Genomic DNA, 12,798 nt, shown 5'->3' with positions numbered 1-12,798 from the left:
GAGCTCATCCAAATCCATTAATGCCAATCTCCATATTCTTTCTACTTCTTCTCCCAATCCCTTGTTGGTTGCGTACCCAACCTTTTCTTTCAACTCCTTATCATCGCCTTTAGCTTCCCCCTTAAAATCAACACTACTCCCTTTAGGAAGAACTACCCAGAGTATCTACAAGAGGCTCAGCACACGAGTTAGTACCAAAAACCAAATGGAAATTAATACTTGGGAACACCCACCAAATGAGAGAGGACTGTTTGTATTTTGAAGTGGAGGTATTACAGCTGAGGCTATATCCTTCCCCTTATCGGGACAATGCAGTGGAGTGTCTTGGGTTAAATAGATATCCCCATCAAATCTTGCTACGATAGGACCATTTTTTGATAACTTCCTTTCCAATATTCCTTCATCAGCCACATGGGATTCATGTCCCTCCGTACTATCCCCCAAACAGTTCTGCCTGGTTGGGTTAGCTCCCTTGACGATGGGGGATGTAACTTGCACAGCTTTGTCAACACCTATTTCAATCCTCTACCCCTCCTTGGCTCCATTGGTTTGCATAGCATCACTGTTTTCTTCTTCTACGAACAAAATTTCTATATCAAAACTGGTTTCATCCATCATGTCCACCTTTTTTTTTTGCAAATTGACGCTGCCTAGACTCACAATATTAGTGTCATTTGAGTCATCACAAAAATCCTCACCAAACCAATCTCCTTCTAGCTGCTCAAGATCACTTCGTTCCACAGATCTTGGATTTTGTCTATCAAGTGGGAGCATCTTCAATTTTTTTGTCGAAACCCACTATAAGTAGTTGTTGCCCCCTACCTGAGTTGCGGCAACAAGCTGAGGAGCTCAAAGAAGACAATGGTAGACGGTCAATTCCATCTATTGAAGCTTTCCCCCCTTCAATCATGTGAGTCTTAAGTGACTCACATGATTTCCTTCCATTAGCCTTAACCAATTCTTTTTGGGCCTCTTTACTATCTATGACCCTCGGCCCACCAAAATTTCTAGGCTTTATATAACTTGTTGGCCCATTTGCTTGGACATGATCCGGCACGTGGGCATTTAAATTCTCATGCCCTGGTTCAGTCTCCATCTTTAGTTCAGGCCAGTCCAAACCCTTGATCTTCCCTTCTTTTTTACAACCACCTTTACCACCTTTGACCATATGAAGGATCTGCTGCCCTTCGTATAGCAGCCTTGTTCTCCAAGTTTTTTTACTCTCCCCCTACCCGACACCTTTTAAGTTCTCCAAACTTTTTTTACCCATTTTGGTGCAAGTGTTTACAAAGTTTGAATTCACCAATTCTTTTTTTCCACATAGTGTTTCTTCCTCAATAGTCTCTGTTAAAACTTCCTCAAATCTTTTTGTAACTCTCCCCTTTTCAAGCCATCTACCATCTTTCAGGTAGACCAATGTTGCCTTGCTTCCCCACTCACATTAGAATATCTAGTTATTTCTTGATCATAGAGATGGCCTGGCAAATCAATCTTACCCCTATCCTTTGAGAACATTGCTGAAAACAAGGAAGAAATCCAGCATAACCAAAATGAAACAAAATACGACTATGAAGGCAAAGGCAACCTAAAGATCCTTTCCCACAAAGTCTATAGCCTAGTTGGTCGTGTCGTTGGAATTGAGAATAGGCTGGATATCATGCAAGTGTGCCTCTAGAAGATAGATCAGACCAATACCCTAGAGCATCAACAAGTCAAGATTAAAGAATTGTTGATGTGTGCCCTTAACCGCCCTCAGAACCAACCTCCTCCCTCTGCTAACCACCAACCACCATTAACCCAACTTTCTACCTAGGACCTGAAAGAATGGTAGGATCCATCTAATGGACGCCATAAAGGTTGCGGAATGGGTGGGCGAATTTCAAAAATTTTCCTATCTTCTCCCAACTGGGAATCATATACCCTAAAATTAGAATACAATATTCAAGGATCCTACTTGAACCATAATCAAACCAGATCTGTACCAAAAGACAAATGGGAGGAATATACCTAATCCGGAGAAACACTATCTCCCAAAGTTGGTGTTCACGCCCAAAGAATGCTCCAAGATCCGTTCCTGCTGAAGATGACACAGCTGTGGATGGAACAGAACCAGCAGGGTGCGTCCTACACACTGGATCCTTCACAAGAATCCTCTGGAAGTACTAAACACTAAATTTTTTTCAGTCTTTCTTGCAAGACTGATGTCAAGAACAGATTTCTTGACTTTCTTTTTCTGCAAAGATCTAATCTTGCAAAAACAGATGGCGGCGGCAGGAGGAGAACTCCAAAGGCGAAAAAGCTGAACTGCTTCTTCTTTCTTTTTCTGGAGCATGAGATCTGATCTCAATTCGCAGGAACTTTTCTTGCGATTTTTCTTGGTTCGAAATCTGTTGTATTTCTCTCTTTCTTTTTTGTTAGGGTTTCTCCTCCTTTCTTCTTGATTAAGAAACCTCCTAATTAGGAGTTATCCCAATCCAAATCAGTATTTGGATAGGGGATAATCTTAATCCTATCTGCAGATAAAGTTAGCTTACTCCTGATCTTATCAGGAGGTTACCAGATTCAAATATAATTTGAATTTGGTCTCCAAGAGTGGATAAGGCTAAAGGCCCAATCCTTTTACTAACATTAATCTTAGATTCGCCCCAAGGATGGGTGATCATATCAGCCCACCTCGAAATGGGCTTCTGGCCCATTAAGTGTTCAGTGTCTAATTACTTTCCAATCTGCTGCACAGTTGGGCTTCTTTGTATGGCGTGGGACCCAAGCATTGATCTACACACCAGCCACATGGGTTCGGCCCAGCCGAATTCACTGAAAAACTCAATGAACCCCTTGAGTCCATCATATGGACCCTATGGGCCCAACACTTACATTAAGTGGTCCCTGGGCTAAGCCATCTTATAAAAACCCAGGGACTGTGGGCAGGTGCAAGATTAGCCCATCAGGTATTATCCTCAATGGTCTTACACTTAACCTCTCAGCCCTTAATGATCAAGCACTGCCCGACAAGAGAGGACCTCTCCCTCGGCAGCAAGGAACAGTGCCGCACTCTCCTCTCACATGGATCCTGGGAATTAAAACCATTTGCAAACAATTTGAAACCGTACATATATATATAAATATATTAATTTTGCAAAACAAAATTCTAACGATTGAAATCAACTGCCGGCAGTTTGGTTTCCATCAGAGAGAGTGCAGTCCCGATCATTACCCTTTGTCCGACAAAGTGGCTGATTATGTCACTATGATCACCCACTCAGATGAATTCTCAAACTGCCCCAACATACCCAGGTTTTGATCCCCGCTAAGGATCTCACTGATTGGCATATCAAAGGCAGCCTGATCCAACACCTAGTGAAGTGTCATAATCGAGTCTAGGGGTCAGGTGTAACTTTCCAGTTTTGCCCATCTATCTCCAAGGTCCAGGGCAAGACTGGAAATCTGGTCCGGTTCAAGGATTCAAGTAATCCCATACTGCATGTGCCTCGGGTCTTACCCTGGTGGCTGAGACAAGCCATCCCAACACTTAGTGGCACACTAGTATCAGCCTTGGCAGGATAAATCTCCCCAGACTTATCCAACAACTGTGAACATTTAAAACTAACACGAGTCTCTATAAATGTCCAATTTTTGGGTTTTACACAGAATTAAACCAAACAACATGAATCAAACATGCACTTTATTTATTTCCACTAAATAACAAAAGTACATCAAATCAGATTGAAGCTAAGGGCATACAAAAACTGTCTAACAGGACCATCTCTAGGGGAATACTAGGTCAACACCAGCACCATAGGGCCCTACAACCGTCTTCCCATATCCAGTTTACCAAACCTTGATGCCCAACAAACCCCTATATGTTGAGGAACCACCATCCACCTTCCCTGCCCAATCACAACCTATCCCTATTGTGATGTAGAGAACACTGATGTGGACCCCACTAGTAGTCGAACAACTATAACCAGTCTTAGGTTTTGAATAGAAAATAAATAAAAACTAAAAGAAGAAGAGGAGAAGAGAGGAGAGAGAGAACATGAAGAGAGTTTTCTGAGAAAGAGAAAGAGGGGTTGTAGCAAATAGCAACCCCACTCTTATATTTATAGTCACATTCTCATAATTGTAAAAGATCCGAATTACCCTTATTGCTTACATGGCAAAATAATAAGATAAAGACTAATATAAGGCTAAAATAAACTACCAAAAAACTAACATAACTAACTACCTACTACTGTCATACGAACACAGTGGGGACCACACTAGTGGGGTCCACATCAGTGTTCTCTACACTCTCCCCCAAGTTGGGAATAGATATTTGTCATTCCCAACTTGCACAGATCTGCCTCCAACTTTTTTCTTGAAACAGCTTTGGTGAGAAGATCTACAAGCTACATATCGGAGGTGATATACGGAAGACATACTTCTTGAGATGCAATTCTTTCTCTGATAAAATGTTGGTCCACTTCAATATGCTTAAGTCTGTCATGTTGTACTGGATTATGGGCTATATTAATAGTAGTCCGATTATCACAGTACAACAATAAGGGCTTCTCATAAGCAATACCCAGCTCTTCAAATAGAGATTTCAACCATAGAATTTCAGCCACACCATTTGCCATGGACCTATATTCAGCTTCAGCATTGGAACGAGAAACAACATTTTGTTTCTTACTCCTACAAGAGACAAGATTACTTCCTACAAAAGCACAATATCTAGAGGTAGATCTTCTATTATCAACACACCCATCCCAATCAACATATGTGTAAACTTTTATCTTCATGTGATTATTATTCTTGAATAAAACACCTCTACCTAGGAACCTCTTAAGATATGCCAATATCCTCTCAACTGCAAGTAGGTGAGTGGTTCTAGGAGAGTGCATATACTGACTAACAACACTGACTGCATAGCTGATGTCTGGTCATGTGAAACAAAGAAAAGCTTTCCAACCAACCGTTGGAACATAACTTTATCTTCAAGAGGCTCTCCACCCTCTACACTGATCTTGTGATTCTGTTAAATAGGTGTATCAGCAGGCTTAACACCCAACTTTCCAGTTTCTTCCAACAAGTCAAGAACATACTTTCTTTGAGAAACAAAAATCCCATGCTTGGATCTAGCTACCTCAATACCTAAAAAGTACCGTAGCTCTCTCAAATCTTTTACCTCAAACTCTTGATGAAGGAGTTGTTTAAGAGATTCAATCTCAAAGTTAACACTCCCTACTACTACAATATTGTCCACATACACAGCAAGCAAGGTTAAGGAAGAGTCCACTTTCTTAATTAACAAGGTATGCTCTGACTGGGCCTACACATAACCGAATTTCTCAAGGGCTTGTTTAAATCTATCAAACCAAGCTCTAGGGAATTGTTTTAGTCCATACAGTGCTTTATTTAGCTGGCAAACTTTTCTTCCTATTTTTGTATCATAAAATCCAGGAGACAACTGCATGTAAACTTCTTCCTGTAAGTCTCCGTTGAGGAAGGCATTTTTAACATCCATCTAGAACAAGGGCCAAGAGTAACTGGCTGTAAGAGATAAAAAGACTCTAATAGTGGTCATCTTTGCAACTGGTGCAAAAGTCTCCAAGTAGTCAATACCATGTGTTTGAGTAAATCCCTTTGCAACTAATCAGGCCTTGTACCTTTCAATGGAACCATCAGCATCATGTTTCACAGTACACACCCATCTACAACCAACGGGATTCTTCCCTTTGGGCTGATCAACTATCTCCCATATATGATTTCTAATAAGGCATCCATTTCTACCTTTATTGCATCCTTCCACTCTGGAACTGACAAGGCTTCCTGCACTGTCCCTTTATTGCATCTACAACCACTGTGACGCTTCAACTTCTGAGAGAACCCAGATCTTGTACCAGTAACCTGCGCACAAATGGAGTGCTCTTGGCACGGCTTCCGGCTTCAAACCTGCTACCCTTTGATTGACTGCCCTCAAGTCTAAGGTCTTGCACGACAAGAGAACACCACCCATTGCCAGAACTAACTTCTCCAGGATGGATTTTTGCCATAGATGAAAGGGTAGGCCCAACAGTTTCAGTTTGACGCTCCCATCGATAGAGGTCACCTCATTAGCCAGAGGACACCAACTTTCAATTCTCATGATTCCTTCCTTCGTTTCCAAAATGGTAAATTCAACCGTTTCCTCTCCCACATCTAGTACTGCTTTCTTTTCACTGAAAGGTATTAGAATAATAGTTCAGTGAAGCCTGAGTTTCTTCGCCACCTCCTCTAATAACCCTTTCCAATCTTTGATCTCTTTCGTCGTAGAAAGGATTACTTTCTCTCCCATGCTCCTTTCTCCCCTACCATTGAAATTTTTGATTCTGACATTGTGAATGCCACCGTTGGGTTATCTTGACTTTCAGCTGGCTCTTCTAAACCCAACTTTTCCAGCTTCTTCCTTCTTTCAATCATTTCCTCCTTGCTGCGTCCATCATCTACCTTCTCTGCCTGTGTCTTCACCATCATCGACTCCTTATTGGCTAGATGTAGTATGTTAGCCATCTCAGTCCATCCCTGCTTCTTGTCGCCTTCAGGAATAATGATGGTTTGCTTCTTCTTCTTCTCGAACTTTTCCTCCAACGTTACAAACCAGCCTTTGGCATGTTTCCTTCTCTCTGCAACATACTCTTTCTGTGGCTGTCTGAATGAAGCAATCCAGGACTCACACCAGCTTACATGGACTGCTCCATACAGAAAACATTGAAACCAAGGCACAGCTTCGCCCACTAGCAGGATCGTTCCTCTCCTGCCTTTTCTTATCTTTATCATGAAATCCTTTTGGTAAAGATCTCCTCCATAAGTATCTCTCTCCTTTCCACTCTCTAAGTTTTTCTCCACTTACCGACCGGTGAGAAACCTTCGGACTCCATACCTTAGTGCATTGGCACCCCTTATGTTCTCTGATTCAACAGCTCTAGATCTGATCACACCAGTGAGTTAAAATGCTTTGAAAATGCAAACCGTTGACTGCCAAGCCTTAAATAAAAGAGATAGGGTACATGCACCACCACATGGCATAATGGGGTTAACCCCGTGTTATCACAAAATGACTTATTCAGGTCAGTTTTTAGTATTTGCATGTTGGTCCCTGGGAATCAAATCACTTGTCAAGCATTTAATGAGCGCGCGACTGATGCACCGCTGCAGTAATAGCTAATCATGCCATTTACATTAATTAGGAGTACTTTACAGCTCCAACTACTCTCCCCCACGTGTGCCAAAGAAGGCCAATTGAAATATCAGAAACTCAACCGTTACAGTTGCAATGCAATGCAATCCACATTAAAAAGCACCCAGCACTACACTACTCATCACACATGCTTATTGACCGAAATACTTCGATCACTAAGCAAGGGGGCTACCTCGAACTATGTAAACCACAAAACGATCAAACCTTTTTTTTCCAATTAGCGTAGAAACTGACACTGCTTATAGACAAAAATACTTTTGTCAATAATCAGGGAGCTAATGTAAGTACATGGGTTTAGACCCTACAAAGATAGCACCAAAGACGTTCAAGTAAGCGACCACAGCGCACTCACATCGTACTCACAAACCCAAGCTCCTACATCTAAAAAACAAAGGAATTGCACTAATGAACACCTAGCCACAACTGACGTAGCCTGAAACTCCTTACAGTGTCTTGTTCAAGCCCTAAATCACAACAAATAAGCACACCCACAATAAGACATACTAAACTGTTGTCTCAACACAGAACATAAGTGGGCCTAATTCAAGGCGCATCATTGTTCTGCGACTTAACACATCATCATGGAAGTTCTCTACGTTGCGACGACATATTACCTAGGTGCTGCAATGAAGTAGTAAAACACATTGACAACATCTGCGCCAACAAATTAATTCATAAAGTGCTTCAACAAAAAAGCGACTAAGGCATGAGAGGCTTCTAGAAGGAGGGTTGTAGTTGAGCTCATGTTCACCTGCAGATCTTGAGGATAAGGGCGGGAACCCAGAACTTGGGATCACCGCAGTGACATGTGGCAAACGCTATTTGTGGTTTCTCTACCTCAGATCTAACTGAACAATAGACTTTCCCGCTTTAGGGAAAGTTTCCTTTCTAATAATGTGACTTCCTATTCTGTTAGGGAGTTTTCTCTATAAATATAGGAGGCTCGAAGCTCTCCTCCCGCATCCAGATCATCCTTGTGCATAAGCTCTACTAGACTGAGTCCTCAATCCTCCCACAACCTCCATTAAAGCTTCCTCAAAGCTTTCTGTAACTTTTGCCTCTTTTCAAGCCATCTACTGTCTTTCAGGTAGATCCTTGCTATTGCTTTGCCTCCCCACTCACACCGTCACTAAAAAATGGTCTCTTCTAATGCAAAAGAAATTTGTGATAGAAAACAATTTGGTTGGCCAACATAAAGAAAATTATCTCATTCAATATACTGCATAGATCATGATTACTATTACTTGCTGAATGATAAAGGAAATAATAACGTAATCATCATGGCCTTTTCTATGAACATCTGAAGCAAAGGAATACATATGGCATACAAGTTGAAAAGTTTAGTTGGAGATGTTTATAGAGTACCATATAAAGAAAATCATATGTTTTTTAGCATACAAGGACTGTAAGAAAATAAAAAAACTAAGTATTTTAGTTTCACCTTGATACTTATACGGAGGGAGTTAATAGATGTTTCTATCAAGCATCTCTCTGCCTCATTTCGACAGATCAAAACCTGACAAAATGATATAAAAAATAAACCCAGAATCTCTAAACAATAGCAAAATATCTTCAAACTCAAATGGATCTTGCAAATCAATTAACATGGCAATGGTACAATGCCATAGGTCCAATTTTCCAATTTCATCAATATCTCCAAAATATAAAATAAAATATAAGCATTTAACTACATAATGTAAATGCCTTATATAATAATAGAAATAAAATAGACAACTTAAACAAACTTACAAACCATGTTACAAGAACATGGATACCTATTTGGCATTTAATATTACTACTAATATGAGGTGAAAAAGACAACTTTGCAATTTATTTCATATCATATCAGAAAAATAAACATCTTGTGACCAAACTCATCCAAACAATCTTTCTAACCAGTCAATTCCTACCTCTTATCCAATAAGTCCCATCATTTTTTTATGAATGACTGAAAGAAGTTTTGTTCAAGCTCGCATTTTTCCAGTCTCTTGAGCATTTTGCTATGGCAACTGAAACAAAGGTAGCAACAGAAGATGCCAAAGTTGATCTTTTTGAAGATGATGATGAATTTGAAATTGGTGAAGAGTGGTGAGTTTCAACGCAGGGGATCAATCATGTTTACCAGGCTTTTCGACAAAACCAAACAGAAAACCAATGCCCTTGCAACATTAGACAAGCTGAACGAGATCCGGGCCCATTTCCTATGGTTTTGGAAGATGGTGGGTCACTCCTGATGGTAGCGAGTTGATGGTGGCGGTTCACTTGCCAGAATGGTTTCCGTTGTCGGTGAAACTCACAAGGGTGTGGTCTTCGTCTTTGAGATGTGGAACAAGCAAAAGCATTCGGAGGGCCCTCACTGGATTCAAGCTCTGATACAGAGATCATGTAAGAGGGGTGCTGGTCAGGTTAGCACGCTAAAGAAAGGAGGCACTGTGTACAGGAAAGGTAAAAGGGTCCTTTTTGCAAGGTCTCAAAAAGAATATTTGGTCAATGGAGGATGAGGCAAAAGTGAGGGCTGGAAAGGAAGGTTGCTACACTGTTGCCAGCAAATCTGAAAGGTGAAGAAGATTAGAATTTCTAGAAATGTGCTTAGTCAGCACCGGTCAATTCATCCAAATCTCTGCTTGAATTGACAGACTGGGACTGCAGAGATGGGGAGTCAAAGGTGGACTGAGACTATGAAGACTTCCAAACTCGAATACTGTTCATTTTCACAAGCAACAAAAAAGCAAGAAGAGTTTGGATAATAGGAAGCAGAAATCTTGATGGAGATCGTCTTCATCTTGTTCTGTGGGACTTGGCAATTCTACAGTGAAAATAGGAAGAGAGAGGCATTTTGGGTTCAAATCTTTGGTTTGCCCCTACACCTCTGGAGTTCCAAGGTAGTCGAAAAAACTGATGATCTCCGTGGAGGTCACTTGGAGACAAACAACTCCATTCTTGCTAAAGAAACAGTAGAGTGGAATCAAATACAAGTGAGCTGGAAGGATACCCACCAAATAACCAAGCTCATGCTCTTTATGTTTCATCCTTCGGTTCTTAGTAACCCTAGATCATTGACCAAGAGACTAAGAACCACATGACTAGTAAGTCCTCCCTTTTCATATCTTCTTGAATTCTTCATAGTAGAGATAAGGTGAAACTTGCTTATGGTTCTTTTTCCACTATTCCAAAGCAAGGAGTTGTCTCTCTACCCATGGGTCTCTGCTTGTCTGATAACCATTAACCTTCTCTCTAGTAGTTGTATTACAAAATCATTGAATTGTTCAATAAGTTTTTCCTCTGATTCGTGTGTGCCTCAGAATTTGACTTCAAGGAGCATGGTTGGTAGTAGGGGTGGCAACGAGCCGAGCTTTTCACGAGCTGCTCGAGATCGGCATGAAAAGCTCGGCTCAACTCGGTTTCAGCCAAGCTCGAACCTAGTAGAGCTCGGCTCGTGAGGCTCGTGAGCCGACTCGAATATATATAATAAAAATATTATAATTCTTAATTTTGTAAATATAAAATAAAAAAATTATATATAATTTTTATTTTTATAAAATATTTTTATAATAAAATATAAAACGAGTCGAGCTCGAGCTTATGTACTCTTGACTCGAGCTGAGCTTGAGCTCAAGGTTCTGGCTTGAATCCACCCCTAGTTGGTAGAGGGCACAAGACTAATGGTCTCTACATCCTCGATTCAATGCTTTCTAATGCTTACAAAAAACAAAACTCTGTTAAGTCAATTGAGTCAACTTAAATGTCATTGTGATAAAGACCAAATTAATCTCTGGCACTGTTGTTTGGGTCATTTATTTTTTGCTTCCTTAAGGTTATGTTTGGTTTGATGGAAAAGGTAGGGAAATCTATACAAGGTTTGTAAAGGTTTCCCTACCTTTCCCTACTTTTTCCTTCTAACCAAATACAGCCTAAAGGTCTTACTTCTAGATTTATTTAGGTCAATGCCTTTGTTCTCATTGGAGTGTTCTACTTGCAATTGAGTAAACATTGTAAAAATTCATATCTTTCTATTAATAAAAGATCCAATTTCCCTTTCCATATTATGCATCTTGATGTTTGTGTCCTATATTCAATTATGGCAAGAGGATATAGATATTTCGTCAGTTTTATTGATGGTTATTACTGTTACACTTGGATCTATATGCTACAATCAAGAAATGAAGTTCCAAAGGTTTTTTTTTATCAGCAAGTAGAATGAAGTTCCAAAGATTGTAATAAACTTCCATGGTATGGTGTTCTTTTTTTTATGATAGATTTCCATGGTATGGTGTTTACACAATTCCACATTGTCATTCAAATTTTGCACTCCAAAAATGCCAAGGATTATTTCACTAAAGATGTCAATGTGTATCACAGGCAAAATGATATGTTTCATCATAGTTCCTGCCCTCACACACCCAAGAAAATGGCATTGTGGAATGGAAGAATAGACATTTACTGGAGGTGGCTCGTGGCTTGCTCTGACAAATGAATGTTCCAAGCACTTCCAGGTTGATGTTGTTCTCACTATGGCCTATCTAATTAACAGCATGCTTTCCAAACAGTTGCAGTTTAAGGCCCCACATCAATTGCTTTTTCCTTCATCTTCATTGGTCTCCATACCTATTCATGTATTTGGGTGTCAATGTTTTGTGTAAAACCTATCTCTCTCTTCTGGTAAATTGGACCCCCGTGCCACCCTATGTATTTTTTTCATAAATAAAATCAAAATTCATTAAAAAAAAAAAGAAAAGAGAATACAAGAGGAAGGTGATAAGATATCACCCAAGAGAAACAATAGCTCCCAACAACAAAAAGAAAAAACTTCCACATCACCAATAGAAAAACCCCCACCCAAGCAAAACAAGCTCTGTCTTATGCCTAACTATTCCTCCCCATAGAGCCTCTTCTCTCCTCCTTCACCTAAAGTGGTCGGCTTTCGTCTCTCCTCCCTTTCTCTTCTTTTAAATTCTTCGAAGGCTCTCTAGGCAAAAGCTTCTCCACCTAAAAAAAGTAATCCCAACGCCATACCGACCTCCACATCCCTATCCGGAAGACTCTTCACACCCGTACTTCTCCCAAAGTCTTCCACCACCATAGCCATTGGCTTGTCACCTATTCTCAAGGAATCGCAATCATTCACCTTTCTTTCTTCTTCCCCCAAAGATTCAAACTTCTCCACCACCCCTTCAATCAAAAAGGAAGGAAAAGGCAGGGAAACCTAGTGTTAGACAGTTTTGTATGCCCTTAGCTTCAATCAGAATGATGTACTTTATGAGTTTATTGTAAATGAATAAAAGTGCATATTTGATTCATGTTCCCTTGGTATGTTTCTATGTAATACCCTTAAACTGGACACTTAAAGAGACTCGTGTTAGTTTAGAATGTTCGTAGCCAGTGGGTCAGTCTGGGGAGACCTATCTTGACAAGGATGACACTATGGTGCCACCAAGTCGGTTGGGGTGGCCTGTCTCAGCTGCTAGGGTGAGACCCTCGGCACATACAGTGTAGGATTAATTGAATCTATGAACTGAACCAGATTTCCAGTATTGCCCTAGACCTTGGAGATTGATGGGCAAAACTGGAAAGTTACACCC

The 12,798-nt window shown here is 40.5% G+C and overlaps 1 protein-coding gene across 2 annotated transcripts in view; it reads right to left on the bottom strand.

Moving 5' to 3' along the window:
* Positions 1–12,798, bottom strand: part of ARPC4 (binding protein) — a 64,024-nt gene that overhangs the window by 32,265 nt on the left and 18,961 nt on the right. The window contains exon 6 of one of the 2 annotated variants that reach the window (XM_088964517.1): positions 8,661–8,735. The exons of the other annotated variant lie outside the window; for it this stretch is intronic. Coding sequence (XP_088820643.1) covers positions 8,661–8,735 — 75 coding nt within the window. The remainder of the gene's footprint in view (positions 1–8,660; positions 8,736–12,798) is intronic. 2 annotated transcript variants of the gene reach the window in all.

The sequence above is a fragment of the Nelumbo lutea genome, chromosome 1 (genome assembly GCF_056320005.1).
Source record: "Nelumbo lutea isolate HS-2025 chromosome 1, American lotus-T2T, whole genome shotgun sequence".
NCBI classification, from domain to species: Eukaryota; Viridiplantae; Streptophyta; class Magnoliopsida; order Proteales; family Nelumbonaceae; genus Nelumbo; species Nelumbo lutea.
Note: the sequence above shows the minus strand (reverse complement) of the source record. Positions and strands in the feature narration are given on the sequence as shown.